This window comes from Apodemus sylvaticus, chromosome 6 (assembly GCF_947179515.1).
Source record: "Apodemus sylvaticus chromosome 6, mApoSyl1.1, whole genome shotgun sequence".
Taxonomy (NCBI): domain Eukaryota; kingdom Metazoa; phylum Chordata; class Mammalia; order Rodentia; family Muridae; genus Apodemus; species Apodemus sylvaticus.
In genome coordinates, this window is record NC_067477.1 from 20,069,684 (window position 1) to 20,087,175 (window position 17,492).

At 53.0% G+C, this 17,492-nt stretch overlaps 1 protein-coding gene across 6 annotated transcripts in view; it reads left to right on the forward strand.

Moving 5' to 3' along the window:
• Positions 1-17,492, forward strand: part of Itpk1 (inositol-tetrakisphosphate 1-kinase) — a 135,563-nt gene that overhangs the window by 107,088 nt on the left and 10,983 nt on the right. For all 6 annotated transcript variants that reach the window (XM_052185199.1, XM_052185204.1, XM_052185203.1 and 3 more), the window contains 4 exons: positions 6,658-6,756; positions 7,231-7,271; positions 11,260-11,425; positions 17,006-17,073. In XM_052185199.1, the coding sequence (XP_052041159.1) occupies positions 6,658-6,756; positions 7,231-7,271; positions 11,260-11,425; positions 17,006-17,073 (374 nt within the window). The remainder of the gene's footprint in view (positions 1-6,657; positions 6,757-7,230; positions 7,272-11,259; positions 11,426-17,005; positions 17,074-17,492) is intronic.

A 17,492-nucleotide genomic window follows, 5' to 3' on the forward strand; every position in this document is an offset into this window, starting at 1 on the left:
TTATCTCTTACCAAAAACAGAAAGGATTTAAAGCAAAGACGGCCAGAGGTGAATCTGTGTCCCTTTTGTAATTTAAATTCTTTCATAACTTAAATTCATAACATAAACTTAAGTTCTCTCCACGTTGGGGAGGGAAGCAGGTACTGTTTTTGTCTTGACCTCATTGTAGAGAAACTGAGGCACAGAGAAGTAAAGTTTCAAATGAGTTGATGAGGGGCGGAGCTGGGATGCAGACCTGGGTGGCCTGGGCTCACCTCTGCACCTGTGAAGCCCAAGCTCTGGGGAGTCTGGGAAGTTATCCAGCTCCGACTGGGCCTGCAGAATTTGTACAGACCAGAACCTACGTGGTCACTAGGCCTGGTCACATGTGGCCTCCCGTGGAGCCCTCCCTGGTCTCCAGGGTATAATTAGAAGTGACTCCCTGAACATGTAGTTCTAGCCTGAGCCACCGCACCTTGGCAGCCTGTCTCTCCTGGGAGTAGGCTGGGCGTTCTGGCGACTGGGACTAGGAACTGCTGGCTCTCTCCCCGCCTAGGAACCTAGTGTCCCTTCTCCGCACTCTGGAGAAAGATGAGGACAGACCACTAGGCTCTGCCTGCTACCCTAGAGTGGTTGGCTTCCTGTCACCCATGTCACAGCATATTTCCTCTTCCTTCAGCTGTGCTGTCACCTCTGGATATGTATTGTCACTCCAGACTACTAAGCAGGACTCAGGCTCCAGAAGGACACCTGACCAGTCCCGGCACAGGTCTAGGACTTGGCTCATAGTAGTCTGTCATGCCTGAGGCCTCTGTCCCAGCCTCACCTGCGTCAGGCCTGGTGAGCGATCCTTGAGAGGGAGGCCTGGGACTCCTCACCACACTCCTCACCCTGACCCCTGTGGGGTAGGGGGGCAGCTAGGGTTGGGAAGACATGGTCGTTCATTGTTGGTGCTACAGTGTAGTAATTCCATCCTTTGGAGACACAGTGTGGAAGAACCGAAGAAATGACCATCCCTGTAGACACCCCTAAACCTCACTCCTGGGAACTCAACCTGTGGAAGCAATTCACCACAAGTAAGAGCTGTGTGTAGGAGCGTCCTGGAAGCTGGCTGTGGAGGAGAACAGTCACCACATGTTGGGGTGGGGCTGGGGGTTTCAGCAGTCAAGCAACCAGGGATATGAGGTCACAGGAAATGGAGTGTGCGTCTTCAGTAAAAACAGGGAAGAAAACGGGAAATTAATTTGTTAAAAAATAAACGGTGAAGATGAGAACGGAAATCTACTGAGGAAAGCCAGTGAGAGCTGGGCATGGACCAGTGAATGGCCGTCACTCATAATACGTCTGCTCCTCCGTGTGTCCCCTCGTGTGTCCCCTCAGCTGAGCTCTGGCTGCGGGCCACACTCCTAACAACCCAGATTAGCTTACTCAGTCCCTTTTCAAAGGTTCAGCTTCTGCTCTGTGGTTACCTGCAGAGTGCACGGGACGCAGCGTGTGGCCCGGGCGCCATCGGTCATTCCCGCGTGAGGTCCCAGCCTCGTGCTGTCAGTTGTGAAGTAGAAGAGTGGGAAGCTGGGAGGCTCGGAGTCTCTCAGGGCTGGTGTTTCAGCCCCGGAGGAAGACAACCCACCACCTAACCAAAAAAAGCCTCCTAACCCAACTCCCATCCAAAAATAAGACGACAGATAAATCAACAACAGTACCCTTCCTCCAAGAGCCAGAAATAGCCTCTCCGGCTCCCAGCCCAGGCCTACCCAAAATTCCTCTATCCTGTTCCTCCTGGTGAGGCCACCCTGTGCTTCCCATGGCTGAGCTGCAGGAGCCCTGCTGATGCTCTCCTCAGGCAGCTTTGGGAACTGAGGCCCTGGCCAGTGGGAGCTCCTGCCCTGAGGCTGCAGGGCTTCATCCCATCCCCCATCCCTCTCAGCAAGGTGGGTCTGTGTTCACCTGCTGACTGACCATAGTCAGTCATGACTCCCTCCTGCCAGTCATGGGTACACCCCACCTCAGACACGTCAGCGGTCCCCTAGGGTGCTTTGTTTCCTTCCAGGCCTCACGAGTATCTGACCTCTGCTTATCTTCCTCGTATCCCAGGCTCTCAAATCTAATAGAGGCAATCCTTTTGCTGGTGGTGGATGAACCCAAAATGCGAACAGTGATGGTTTCTAGTCCACCGTGATTTCACAGGTATACTGGAATGACTCTGGCGACAGGAGTCAGAGCAGGGCACTGAGGTCCTAGTGTCCCCTCCCTAGGTTAGGCATAGGACAGGCAGCCAGAGGTCTGCAGTTCAGGGTGTTGGCCCCTCTTACTCTCCAGCCTCTCTTGCACACTGGAGAGTTGGAAGGCACACTGGTCTGTCTATCCAGTGCCGCCTGTTCTCTGCAGGTATCTGTGCTCTTCCCCAGCACCTCTGGGCAGAGACGGGCTCCCATCCTTTTCTGCTCCCACCGCAGGCTCAGTGCAAGGTAAAGAGACCCCTTCTGCATCTTGCTTATTGATATGTTTACCATGAAGGCTGTACCACATGCACGCCTGGGGCCTGTGGAGGTCAGAAGAGGCATCGGCTCGCCTGGAACTGGAGTTGCAAATGGTTGTGAGCTACTATGTGCATACTGGGAACTGAGCCCTGGCCCTCCTCAAGGGCGGTCCGTGCCTTTCCCAGACCATCTCTCTAGCCCTCAGATGTTTTTTATAAACATTTGGTGCGAGGCTGGCCTGGTTTTCACCTTCTGTTGCCTATCCAGCCACCCCGCCCCTGATCCATGGAAGACACATTCTAACTCCCCAGGAGATAGATGGTTGAAACCTCAGACAGTACTGGATGCTGCCTCACTGTGGTTTTCCCCCCTCACACATGCCTACAGTGAATTCTAACATAAGAGCCTAGCGATGCATAGCTCATTGGCAGAGTACTAAGCATCTGTGAGTCCCCAGGTTCAGTCCTCATTACCACAAAAATTTAATTTATATTAAAAAAATTTAATTTAAGTTATGTATAGTGATGGGTAAATCATAATTGTGTAGTTATTAGAATAATTAAAACAACAGACTACAATCTAATAGCCATTGACCCTTTTAAAATACTGCATGGGTGTGGATGTATGTGCGTGGGGGCATGCACACATGCCACAGTGTATACTGGAGGTCAGAAGACAGCTCATGGGAACCGGACTTCTTGGCAGGACACCGAGTCATCTCAGGCGCCTGCTACCCCTTCCCCCCTCCCTTTCTTAAGTTAGGGTTTTACCATGTAGCCCAGGTAGCCTTGACCTGCCAATCCTCCTGCCTTAGGTTCCTGAAGACAGGTAGGTGTATACCAGCTCACCCCCAAAGTATCCCTGGTCTTCCACTCTGGACCTGTTTTAAGTAAGAAACGTGTTTTAGGACACAACAGCCGATCTGATAACCCAATAAGCTCCTGACTGTGTGCAGCATGGGTGCTGGGCACAGGTATAGTTCAAGTTTCAGACCCCACTGCAGTGGACGGCCAGAAATGCCAGTGCCTCGGGAGGGCACACAATTTAAAACGTAGGAATTGCTCCCCTCTGGAATGGACACTTACATGTTTTGGACAGTGGATAACTATAGGTGATGCAGCTGTGGGTCTGCATTGGTGAGGAGTTCTGGGACGGGGAGAGTTGTCTTGGTGGTTTATACACGCACGCATGCACGCACACACGAATGCACAGCTCTCTTGGGAGGCTTGCCACAGAGTTGGGGGATCATGCTGTTCAGGACACCCTGGACTGGGCTCTCAATGGATACTTCAATTTAAAAAATTAATCCTTTGATTAATTTTTTGAGATTTCTTACAACACGTTTTGATCATATCCGTTCCCTCCCCCTCTCTTGACTCCCCACTGATGCACCCCATCCACCTGTCCCACCCTGGCTCCACGCCACACCTCTCTCTTTTAAAATAACTCAGAGTTCTGGGTTTGCTGCATATGTGGGTGTGGGGTCAGTCACCGACATGTTGACCGACTCTTGGCCACCCCTGGTATTTCCTCCCCCAGAAGGCAGCCGTCTGGTCTGCTGCCGGCACTCCTCCGTTAAGGGCTGCTTCTTGTGAGTCCGACGCTGCTCCAGGCTTGCGTGTTGACTGGTTTGATCTCATGCAAGCCTTGTTCAGGCACCCACAGCTGCATCGAGTCCATGAGTGCAGCGGTCTGTCATGTCCAGAAGTTTACCTCAGTCCTCCCAGCCTCTGGCTTCGACAGTCATCCTCCCTGTTCATCCTCAATGGTCTGGGGACTGGGGGTGATGTCAGTGTCCCATTTGTAGCTGAGTATCCCACCAACGCGATCTCTCTGCATTTTTGTTCAGTTGTGAGTGTCAGAGTCAGCCATCCTCCTCAAGGATACTGCTACTGAGGCAGCTGTGGTCAGAAGCGCAGTCCTGACTGAGTCAGGCTGCCTGGTGACTCCCCGGCTGCACAGCATGCCTGCTGTAGGGCGCTGCACAGAGAGCTTCACCTCTCTTGCGGTTGTTTCCTCCTCCGTGTGTAAATTGGGTGACGGGGATGCTTCCTTCCTTGGGGGGCAGTGTGAGGGTAAGCAACTATGTGGGACTGTCTGGCACAGAACTAAGAGTGTATTGAGATGTTGCCGTAATCCGAGGCGCTGTATGAAATCCTGACCGGGCCACAGCCGGAAAGACCTGAGATCTCAGAAGCCAAACTCAGGTCATGTTTGTCTCCAAACTGAAAAGTCTAGTGAGGAAATCTGATCACCGTTTCAGGACATGGCCTTGTAGGATCCCAGCAGCTTGGGTCTTCCTGAAAGAGGAGGGTGGGTCAAACCCTGGGTCAGAGGTGTGACTGGACTGCTGCTAGGTCAGAGACAAGGCAACTGCTCTCTCTCTGCTGCCTCCTCCAGGATATTCAGGTGTGAGCACCACACTCCCTGGCTGCAGGAGGTGCAGTCTGTAGCACAAGGCCTCTCGTACAGTCTGAATCCCCCCTCCACAGACAACTGTGGAAGGAAGTCCTGCAGGTCACCTGCCAGGCCTCTGACTCAGGGCGGAATGCAGACCCAGGCCTCATTTGAATAAAGGCTTACTTACAGCTGTGCAGTAGGACCCACCCCTCCCAACCCCCCACCCCGATTTAGCATCTGTTGGGCCTGCACAACCAGGCGCTGGGTGCCGCAGGTTGAGGGCAAAGGCACGTGACCCCTCCCAGGGTCCCCAAGGAACTGCACCCCCAAACTATTGTGCCTACTTGGAGTTTGGACTTGGCCTAAGGAAAATGAGCTGAGAAGGGAGATTACGTGTTCTTAACGTGTTCTCTTGTGTTTGTAGCCTTCCATGAGGAAGGCGAGACTGGATCTAGATTTAATGTGCTCATGAGACTATAGCATTTGCCGGCTTACTCTGCCCTTGGTTTCCAAGTCTGTGGGTAGCAGGCTGTCCCTGCCCCACTAACACTCAGCCTTTGCAGGTGTCCGTGCCCAGTACAGGGTGGTCTCACCTCCTGGGAGCACACAGTCATTTCAGCAATGGGGACTATGACAAGAAGCAACAATAAATAATCATTAGGGATTAAAAATATATTTGTTTTCCCACCAAGAATCTGCTTTGTCCTGACCTTGTTTAGCAACAGAAGTATCAGGAAGTATGTGTAGAGCAAGACGACTTCCGTGGCTTTGCCCCATATTCATCAGTGTTAGAACCCATGGTGGGGAGGGCAGTGAGATGGCTCAGCAGGAAAAGGTGCCTGCCACCAAGCCCAAAGATCTGAGTTCAATCCCCAGAACCCGTGTGGTGGAAGGAGAGAACTAACTCTGGCAAGATGTCCTCTGACCCGCACACATGCACCACGGCGTATGCATGACCCATACCAAATACACATGGTTTTTCAGTGTAGCCATGGCTGTCCTAGAACTCACTTTGTAGACCAGGCTGGCCTCAAACTCAGATCTGCCTGTCTCTGCCTCCCAGGGACTGGGTCTTAAGGCGTGCACCACCACAGTCAGCTATATTTTATAAGAAGAAAGGATCCCCTGGCGAGCACCAGAGGAGACAGTCACACCTTCTGACCCAGTGGATGGAGCAGGCCTGCAGCCTGTGTAGAGAGGGAGGGCATAGAGATTAGGAGGCTGAGGTGGGAGCCTGATGCCTCTGTGAGAGATTAGAGGGTGACTCTGCAGACTCTAGGGGACGTGTGGGGTGCCATAGCGTGGTGCAACGGATCTAACCACATGACATTGTGGTTGTCACGAAACCAAGATACAGATTGGGAGTGGGCCTGGAGTGGACCTGGGGGTGGAGGGTACTGAGTTAAGGAGGTGACAGCGGTATGTTGGGTTAATTTTCAGTGTACAAAGAGGCATCCTATTAGATAGGTCTCTTTGTGTAAACATAGACTCAAAGACTAAGAATTTAGTAATTACAGCTGTAAAACCGTGGGGGTTTTCAGTACACCTCACATTTTCCAGTTAGCGTATGAGAATTTTATGCTGACAGAGGGCTAGAGACATGGTTCAGCCGTTAAAGGCTAGGCTCACAACCAAAACAGCAGGAATTTTATATTGACGGAAACAGTCATGGAAAATGTGAACAACCGTGCCGGACTTATTGTACACGCATGCACACAGGGCTGTGGAGTTGGGAGCTGTGGGGTATGTGTAGAGGGTGGCTGTGGCCCGTGCGCTGACCCAACATCCTCTGCCCTAGATGACAGGATCTGCTCGCCGCCCTTCATGGAGCTCACGAGCCTGTGTGGGGACGACACCATGAGGCTGCTGGAGCAGAACGGCCTGGCCTTCCCCTTCAGTATGTACACTGTGGGCTCCGGGGTGAACATCGCAACTGCGGGAGGGGGCAGTCCTTACAGGTCCCTGTAGATCTGAGCTTGCTTGACGCAATTGAAGGCCCTGGAGGCCATGAAGAGTGTACAGCCCTGCGTCCCACCTCTACCCATACCTTGAGAGGGTCCTTGCAGGGTGGGCTGAAGGAACTCTTCCTACCTGGCCTGGAGGAGTCTGTCTGTGTCATTCTGAGGACAGACAGTAGTTCAACATCAGCGACTGTCTGTTCCTTAGCTCCCACCGGTCCTGTGTGCTTTTTGAGAGTTCCTCACAACCCTGAAAGGCCCTGGTCTCACCCGATATCAATACCTACGCAAGCCTGGGCCTGCCAAGATGTGGGTGGGAGGGGCTCCTGTCCAGTGGGTCCCAGTCCCCTTGTCTGGCCATGTGGTTACCAAGCCCACTAACCCCTCTCTGCCTCTCTCTCTCTCTCCCATAGTTTGCAAAACCAGGGTTGCTCATGGCACCAACTCTCATGAGGTGAGTGGAAGACTGTTCTGTCTGCGCATCATCCCTATGTCTGCCCATCGCTCTCTCTGGGCCCCTGCTAAGTTCTGTTGCCAGAGCCACTCCCGCTGCTGCTCTGCTGTTCGCTGCCCTGCTCTGAGTAGACACACCTTGTGGTGTAGCTCAGCAGAACTGCCATGGCTCTGTCCTGTCTCCCACTTCAGCCAACTTCCTGTCCCTACTCTTAAGGCTGCCTGCCCCCACCTTGGAGCCCGGCTCGGTCTGCCCGGGATGCCATGCAGGCTGCCAGCTGAGCACACACAGAGAGCTTCTTGCAGCTCAGGGCTGCAAGCTGCTTCTGGTAATAGCATACCCTGGGCCACCCTCTTGGCGCATCCACACGTCTCGCTTTGCGTGTCTGAGAGAGGTAGTACACTCTCACGAGAGGCCCATCCTCGAGACCTCATCCCAAGCCTTACACCTATCAATGCTATCCCACAGACATAAGGGCCTCCATGTATGTGTTTGGTAGACACACGTATGCAGTTTGTAGCAGAGTCAAGAGAAATCACACCAGACTGATGTGTCCTTGGTATTCTGGCCTTGGGTCCGTTGGTGATAGGTGCTGGCTGGACTCCCAAAGAGGCATGTGAGAGGAATGTCTCAGCCCTGCTGGTTCAGATGAGATCTGAGGATGGAGTCCACACCTCCAGTGTGCTGAGACCCTTCCTTCCACAGGGGTGCCCAGTGTACCTTAGTGTTAAGGAGTCTTGGCCCAATACCAGCACAGAGTGTCTGGAGAGACGCTTTGAGGCCATGCATGGGGACAGTAAGCATGTAAGGACTTAGAGGCAAGGGGGCAGTGGCTATGCAGAGGACCCTTCGGTCCCTGTAGTGTTCTTAGCAAGGCCCCACCTTCTCAAGGGTGACCTTAGTAGCCCTATGGGGAAAGCCCTCCTGATAACCCTACTGGCAGAAGTGTTCCCCGAGAGAAGACTAAAAATGGAAGCCCATGACTTTTTCCAGATCTAGGTCATTCTCATCTCCTGGCAGATGTTTACGGGGAAATGTCTATAAACAGTGTCAGAACTCAGGGGACAGGCTGTGCCAGGGGGTGGCCCTGCCATGGGAAGTCATCATCAGCTGCAAGGACAGCTGTCTGCTCATGTCAGGAGCCATGTAGGGGTACCCGGGAGCCGTGTGGGGGTACCCGGGAGCCGTGTGGGGGTACCGGGGAGCCGTGTGGGGGTACCGGGGAGCCGTGTGGGGGTACCCTGGCGGCTTGGGTTCCCCGCTGCAGCACACACACACACACACACACACACACACACACCCTGAGCGAGGTGTGTTTCATGAGTGAGCAGGCAGGCTCTAGAGCAGCCACAGCGCTGTTCCCTGTCACCACCGTGTAACTCCTCTGTGGCAGAGGGGAACCCAGCCTTGGGAGAGCACACAGCCAGCACTTCTGCCAGTGCTATGTGTGACCTGACATGCACCTCCAGGTACTATGCCTCTCTGAGCATCTGCCCACATTTTATCATTGGGGATTTGACAGTTATGGGGCGAGGGAGTTACTGTGTAGCTTGCCACAGCGCCTGTCTCACAGTGATTGTTAGATTCACTGTTGTAGGAACAGCTGCTCCAAGGATGGGATTTAGGGATTCAGATTGGGACACTGTTGAGTCACTGACAGTCAAACCCTAGGCAAGGTCGTCACACATACCCCCCAGGGAGGCCATCTGGCTCTCAGGTATGTGCAGACACACACACACACACACACACACACACACACACACACACGTGCGCGCACACATCCTCTGTTGCTGTCCCAGCACCACGTGTTCTCCTGGTTCACAGCCTGCAGTGTGCGCCCCATTGGAGTGTTACACTCGGAGGTCTGAAGGACAGAGGCAAGGGAAGGCAGAGTTGGTCACTTCAGAGAATATCTTCTATGGAGTGGGCGGGGTGGGGAACAAGTGCCTCCTATCTTTCAGGGGTATCCAGAAACATCGAGAGCGCTGAGGGTGGAAATGAGGCTGCAAAGAGGGGCTTCTCATGGGGTCCTGTGTGCATCCCAGCCTGGCAGTTCGTGCCTCTGCCTTTCTCAGCTCTACCCTGAGCCCTCACTGATCCGTTTGTTTCTATGGACCTGGAACCCAGGGCACACACAGGAGCTCCACAGGGTAGTCAGTCCTCCCTTCCTCCCTCCTCCCTTCCCATTTACAGAAGCTACACTACCCACAACTTATCAAAGTCCCATCTTTCTACACTTGCTAGTAGACATTGCTTGAAGACATTGCTTGGCCGGCCTGTGCTGGGTAGTGTTTCCTAGCACCAGGGCCTCCGCCTGTCAGGTCTACAGCATCTGTGTTCTCCGCTGCTTCCCACACAGTTGCCTTGTTTTAGTAAAAAGGTTGAGAGGGCATCTGTTGACACCTCACTCCCACCCCAGCACATACTGGTGTTCCCACGTGGCTTGGATTCTGGCTTCTGTCCTGCCCGTGGGCTTCAGGCACACTGTGGTTCTGTGGTGGCTGACATGAGGGTGACAGTTGGTCAGGTGGCCATCTTTCCAGGCCCATTAGCCCTGCTTAGTGGCCCCAGAATGTGCCTGGGCTCTCTCCTCGCTATGTAGTAAGTGACGTTGCTCAAGCCGTTACTTCAGGTAAGCTGGCGCAACCCCTGGTCCCATCATCCTCAGGGCTGGTCATGCCAGACTCCACACCACAGCTTATGACGGAGTAGAAAGGACCCAGCTGTCCTCTCTACCACACTCAGCCCCATCAGAGCCTCCTTCAACACGTTGGTCCCTAGAGGAGTTGAGGCTAGGACAAAGTTGTATTCAGGTTGGTTGAGTATCATGTGACTGTGATAGGGCATGCCAAGTGCCAGGCAGACCCAATTCCAACCCAGCCTGCTCTCCCGTAGATTGCTCACTGAAGCATGTGGAGCCTCAGTTTCTTTTTTTTTTTTTCTTTTTTCTTTTTTTAAAGATTTATTTATTATTATATGTAAGTACACTGTAGCTGTCTTCAGACACACCAGAAGAGGACATCAAATCTTGTTACGAATGGTTGTGAGCCTCCATGTGGTTGCTGGGATTTGAACTCAGGACCTTTAGAAGAGCAGTCAGTGCTCTTAACCACTGAGCCATCTCTCCAGCCCAAGCCTCAGTTTCTTTATCTGTAAAGGTATGGCAGTGTGCCCATCTCAGGCACGGTAAGGATAGCACCTGGGTACCTAGTGCTTTTAGTAAAGTTTTGTTTCTTTTGAAGATTTGTTTATTTATTGTATGTAAGTACCCTGTAGCTGTTTTCAGACACTCCAGAAGAGGGCATCAGATTCCATTACAGATGTTTGTGAGCCACCATGTGGTTGCTGGGATTTGAACTCAGGACCTGTGGAAGAGCAGTCAGTGCTCTTAACCACTGAGCCATCTCTCCAGATCCCTAGTAAAGTTATAACAAGAGGCGACTCTGACCAAAGGCCTGCTTCTGGCCGTATCATCTGCTTCCTGTCTTTTCCCCTTTGGGTCTTTGTGGAAGAGCCTCCAGGTGTTATAAGCCATGAGTAGCTAACACCCAACCTAGGGGGCCCCCGTCTCACAGAATTACAGTGACCGATGCTCTCAGGAGCCCTGGGGTTCACAGTCTGCTCTTCCTTATGTGGCAGACCCAGTGGATTCGAGGTTTCCTGACTCGAACAGCACAGCTATAAGTTCACAGGGGTTCCTGCACACTTCCCCGCTTGCTCTGCCTTGAAATTTTTCGGGAGCCCTCAAAGAGACACCCATTGTCCCTGACCCCTGACGGTACTAGAGGGCTCTCTGGAGAGCAGCTCGGACTCCTCAGGGGAGTCTTTCCCATCCTCCTTGGAGGATGCACTCCCCCGACATCTTGGACACCAGCTCCAAGGGTCAGGGAGAGGTCATGGTGGGCTTGCCGGGGAAGGTGACAAGCCACTGTGTTGAAGATTGGAAGTTGACGGACTCTGACTCAGCCTTTGGCCTTTGTTTCCCCAGATGGCCATTGTGTTCAACCAAGAGGGCCTGAATGCCATCCAGCCTCCCTGTGTGGTCCAGAACTTCATCAACCACAATGCTGTACTGTACAAGGTGTTCGTGGTGGGCGAGTCCTACACAGTGGTCCAGAGACCCTCACTCAAGAACTTCTCTGCGGGCACATCAGGTAATCCACTACTCCTGATTTTGTCACTCTGTGCCAAACCCTGGGGCAGAGCTGAAATGGATACCCAATGTCCATCTCCTGCTATTCCTTGTCATTTCTGCATTAGGGAAAGATGACATGGGTTGAAAGAGTTGTATAGTATACAGTAGATAGATTTAAAAAAGGACCTGAAAAGCCATCGAGAGACCCTGTGCCATAGGCACTGTGGGACTCCATCCCTCAGGAAATTTCTAGAAGCTTCTTATCCCCAGGAAGGTCCCTTGGCCCACCCAGTGATGGTACCCAGGAGGAGTATGCCAGAGTGGGTGTGGCCAGCTGGGTGTGGGACGTGAAGGAGGGAGATGACTGCTGACCGCACTGCAGGCCGCCCTTGCTCTTGCCTAGTGTCTTAGTCAGGGTTTCTATTCCTGCACAAACTCATGACCAAGAAGCAAGTTAGGGAGGAAAGGGTTTATTTAGCTTATATCTCCATATTGCTGTTCATCACCAAAGGAAGTCAGGACTGGAACTCAAGCAGGTCAGGAAGCAGGAGCTGATGCAGAGGCCATGGAGGGATGTTTCTTACTGGCTTGCTTCCCCTGGCTTGCTCAGCCTGCTTTCTTATAGAACCAGGACTACCAGCCCAGGGATGGCACCACCCACAGTGGGCCCCCTCCTTGATCACTAATTGAGAAAATGCCCCACAGTTGGATCTCATGGAGGCACTTCCCCAACTGAAGCTCCTTTCTCTGTGCTAACTCCAGCCTGTGTCAAGTTGACACAAAACCAGACAGGACACCTAGCATGTCTGGTTTGCCAAAGGGACAGCTTCCGCAGCTGTCAAGGTGTGTCAGGGCTTCCTTAGCAGGCAGTAGCTACTTAGTCACAGAGCTCCCTGTGGAGGGCCTCAGGCACATCCCAGTGGGCATAATCACTCATACATACACACCCCCATCCAGCCTCAGTGAACCTCCCCTGAACTGATGGGCCCTCAGATGTCACGTGGTAAAGGTGTTTGCATGACTTCTTGTCCACGAGGGTCTCGGAGAAGGCTCTCTGTGATCAGCCTTGGACTCTGGAAGATCCCTCCGTCTCAGGCTCAGTCTTCCATCTCTCCTAGACAGCAGCTGTGTGGGGCCGGTTAAAGATGTGCTGACCCTGGAGCTGCTTAAAACAGTGCTCTAGCAGTCCTGAAGGCCCCTCTTGGGCAAGTTCCAGAAGTTTGTGGGTCACAGCAATGCCTTTAGAAACGGCATGGCTCAGTCTCCTTGCGGGTTTCTTGGATTCTAGATTCCCCCGTGAGGCTTGTTTCTGCCTGAGAGGAAAGAGCTCTCCTAAGCGTCAGCCAGCTCCAGCTGAGCAGGCAGCAGCCTTCCTCAAGGCCCAGAAGGCTCTGCTGCCAGGACTTCCTTCCGTCGTCCCTTCAGGGCTTGTTACAGCTCCTTCCACTGTCTGCTCTGAACCTTCTTCCCTCACTGAGACCAGGTGGTTTGGGACAGTCCCATCCCAACACAGGTCCCAGCTGAGACCATACAGCGAGGGCAGTGATAGACAGGTGTGTTGCACGTGTTACCAAGAGATATTCTTGCAGGCTGTGGGACACAGGATATTAAGGTTTTTACAAAACATTTATTTGCCTGATTTTAGAAATACACCCATTGAACCTATGAAAAGTGTAGTCAGTTAAGTTAGGTGGAGGTGTGTATAGCAGTAAAATATTGCTTAAAAGAGAATATTGCATGAAAGGGTCCAGGTTTCATCCCCAGCAACACACACACACACACACACAGAGGGAGGCAGGGGAGACAGACAGTCTTGTCTTGCTTATGACACTCCCTTTCCTTTCTTACCCAGATCATTTCATCTCTGAATGAAATGTGGCTCTGATCTCCTTCCTCACTCCCACAAAAGTGTGTTTGTTCCCTGCTTCCCCCTTTCTTCCTGGTTGTAAAGCACGAGGCCAGTTTCCGCCTTGGCGCCGGGAGCTGGGAATGATAAAGGCTAGAGCCCGTCAAAGTGTCTTCTCTTGTGACTGTTTCTAGGCCATGAAGTGCCCTGAAGCATAAAATTCGGAGGTGGGCTGGGGATCAGAGCGACCTTGAGTGGACCTGTCTGATCCGGAAGTGGCAGGTTCCAGCTTCAGCCTGCAGGTTCTTAGCCTTTCAAGAAGAGCCCAGGCTGCAACAGCCCTTTCTCCTGGCTGGTTGGGAAGGGGTCTTTGAGGATTCTTTCCAGAGCCCACTCAACCTTGCAGCCCCCGCCCCTCCGTTTTGCAGGACCCTCAGCTTCCCGTATGCACCTTGGGAGATAGTCTCCTGGCTTGGGGTTGTTCTGGACTAGGGATGTAGATAGAGAAGGACCCTTTCACTCCATAGCTTCCATTTTTCTCTGATTCTCATGTGCATTTCTGTCCTTTGCATGTCAAGATCCAAAGCCAAATGTGTGACTTATATAGCCCATGATCCCTTACAGGTACCTGGACTGGAACCCAAGGAGTTTACTAAGAGAGGCAGCATTGGTTTGTGCCAGCCCCTAGGGAATGTATGTGCTCACGTTGTCTGCCTTTGGTTCACACTCTAGGTCAGTGTTCTCAACCTGGCGGCTGTATATCAGATATCTTGCATATCAGATATCTTGCATATCAGATATTTAAATTATGATTCATAACAGTAGTAAAGTTACAGTTAGGAAGTAGCAGTGAAAATAATGTTATGGTTGAGGTCCTCAGGGCATGAAAAATTAAAGGGTCACAGCATTAGGAGGGTTGAGAGCCACAGTTCTAGGTGGTGGTCAGCGTCTTCTTCCAGTTTCTCTTTCATCCTGTGCCTTGACCCTGAAGCCACATTGCCTTGGGCTCCTAGCTTTATGTAAGGACTCTACTCCGCTCTCCCTCCAGGTCCGAAGGGTGCGTAAAAGAATGGTGCCTCTTATTTATTTGAAAGGATAATAAGCATCTCCAGGATTGTCCCAGTCCTTTGATGCTATTGCAGGTGTGTGTGTGTGTGTGTGTGTGTGTGTTTGAGTGAGTGACTGAGGTATGCAAATGAGTGGGTGGGGCCATGCTCTGTACACTCCAAGAAGACTGCAGATGCAGGTAACCTGGCTTACAGTCTGTAGTTTACTGCGCTGATTCCAGGACGCCTAAAGCCATATGTTGCTGCTTTTATTAAACATGCCTTAGACTCACCTGGGTGGCATGCTAGAGGGCCAGCCAGGAGCCAGGCAGGCAGGCTCATTAGCAATGTGTGTTCCCGTGAGGGATAGCAACATATGGGGAAGACATAACTGGAGGACCAGTTTTATTGGAGACGAGAGCATCAGGGGACGTGGGCAAGTGCTAGGACACCAGGTTGAGGCTGAGAGCCCTGTGAGAAAGGCCAGGCACCTCTGCAGAGTCAGGATTCAGTGACAGGATGCTGGCATACAACATGGGGAAAGACGGGAGACCCAACATAAAGGCTGCAAGCAGCAGGGTCATAGCCTGCATTGTCGAGATGTCTGAGCCAGTCTGATCATTCACCCTCCCTTCTAGTCTGTTTTCTCTCCCTGAGAGCAAAACCACCTGGTGACCGTCGCCTTGGCCGCCCACTCTTATTGGAAGTTTAAGACGGCCCCTGTGCTAAGTGTTTGGAGTCCCAGAGCAGTCAATGGCTGGGCTCCCAAACTCTCAGTGCTCCTGGGCACAGGAACCTTGCTGCTACGGTAGAGAGTAAGGCCCAGGCCCCACCCATGTGTCAGCAGAACCAGCTTCTCAGAGCTTCCTAAGGAATCAGGCGCCAGGACTCTTTGCTGGGGCTAGACACCTCTGACCATCTCAACTCCCCTCAGTCTCGTGATGACAGGCACGGCTGGAAGCTGCCCCCCTGCATCCTGGTTGTGCAGAGGATCCTTAGCCAGGGACATCTCCTGCCTCGTGGGCCCCAGCCCAGCAGTAGCAGTCAGAGTAGAGGGCAGTTTCCCTTTGAGGTATCTGTACATTTGATCAGTCCATACAAAGCTGTTAAGGACCTGACCTGTCCAGTGAAACCGACATCACACATCTTTGGTGCTGCCAAGTGCCTCTGTGCGCTTCGTGCAGGCGTCTACAGGCCTCCTGGACTCCTTGAGCCTGTCCTCACACCTCAGGCCTGCTCTGCTCTTTCTGCCTTTGCTCTTGGGGACCTGTAGAGACTTGGGTGGGAGGTACCCAAAGTTCAGGAGGCTCCAGGAGAAGAAGATGGGCAGCACCTATAGAAGGCCAGAGAACCATCCTAAGTGACGCAGCCCTGGTCTGGCCTCGGGCCTGTGAGGCTCTGCCCGCATGCCTGAAGGTTCACTTGTGCCCGAGAGCAGGGACAGTGGGCGTGCTTGACACAAGTCCCGCAGGGTGTTTATTTTTCCCAGGCTCCTCCCCAGGACCATCTCTCATGCCCCCTGTCTGGACTGGCTCTGGTCGGAGCAGCGGGAGGACTGTCGGGCACACCGGGGTGGCCAGGGGCCTCTGTGCCCCACTAGCGGGAAGGATGCCAGGTACTTCAGCGCCTGCCTGCTTGGCTCTGCCTGAATCACTTCCTTGTGCATGATTTTTATGGCGCCGTAGAGTCGTGGAGCTGCCGGGGGTCATGGCAGCCGCAACAGGCACCTGAGCCCTGGCACACATGCCCTCAGCCAGTGGTCAACCTGTCCTAGTGCTTGGGGGCCTGGGTCCCAGGGATGATCACCACGTCCTGCAGGGTGGGGTCCGTGACACCTCTTTTGCAAGAATTTGAGCAAGGGTTGTCAGGATCCCTTGGGGGGCTTCCAGCCCAGATTGGCCCTGTGCTGTTCTTGGTGGGAGTGGGGCTGTGAGGGGGTAATGGCCAGAGCTCAGCCCCTGGGCTTGGGGTTGTGTGATTCTTGCCCTGGCGCGTCCATGCTTCCAAGTGCTTGAGAACATTGCGAACTGCAGCTGAGCTTACATCTTCCCAGAGCAATCCTGGCTTACACCTCAAGGACGTCTGTACGACGGGAATCAATGAGTGCACCATCACATTCCTGGGACCGAGCTGCCTCTCTGGTGTCCAGCCGGGCTGGGGGACTGGGGGGCAGCAGCAGATCGGACGTGTGGTGTGGGGGAGACTGGGATGTTGCAAGGCTTTCCCGGGTAAGCCTGTGGAGGCCTTGCTTGGGTTCCTATTAAGTAGTTGGGAACCTTTGTTAAGTTCACATGAGTGGCCACTTGACTGGGGGTACCTGGACCAGATGGCTTTTAGAAGGCTTCTTCTCTCGGGACACTGCAGACCTTCAATGTCTGGGTGCACAGTGTCTCACTCTGTTGCCCTCCTCTTCCCAGCCTCCTATGCATACGTATGGCCCACCCAGCCTTAGATGCTAAGGAAACTCATATCCGGTGCCGTGAGATGATAGCGAGGGTATCCCAGTAAACCATTCATTTTTATGTGGGAGGACAAGTTGAGACCGGAGTCCTGATGGACACACATCCATATGCCGTGCAGCTGTGGGGCCTAGCTCCCAAGAACCCAGGGCTGAGCCACCCAGAGCGTGACTAGGGTGGTGCTGCCCCCTGCTGTTGGCATTGCTGTCTCCTGATCTGATTCACCCTGTGACTTCTGTTTTTTTCAGATCGTGAGTCCATCTTCTTCAACAGCCACAACGTGTCAAAGCCAGAGTCTTCATCGGTCCTTACTGAGGTATGTCTCTCATCCATGGCAGCCTGTCAAGGAGTCCCCAGCTGAGCTGTCTTAACAGGCCAAAGATAGCAAAAAGGTCCCTTGACCCCACACGAAGGGCCCATACAACCATATATCAGTGGGCATCGCGGTTGTGTGTGTGTCTGGGAAGGGAGCACTGAGGACAAAGTGAGGACCGCTTACAGCAGGTCAGCTTGCCCCTGTAGCAGCCTCCCTCCTGCCGTCATGGCTGGAGCAGCAGTGTGTCAGGCTTAGTGGGGGTGCTTGTTGGCTTTACAGAAAGGACAACCAGCCTGGAGATGTCACCAACCGAGTTGACACAGAGGCAAGCAGAGATTATCCTCACCTATCTGATTGCAAAGTTGAGTCTTCTAGAAATGTCCTTCCTTGATCGTGACAGAAAGTGCCTAGGCTACAGC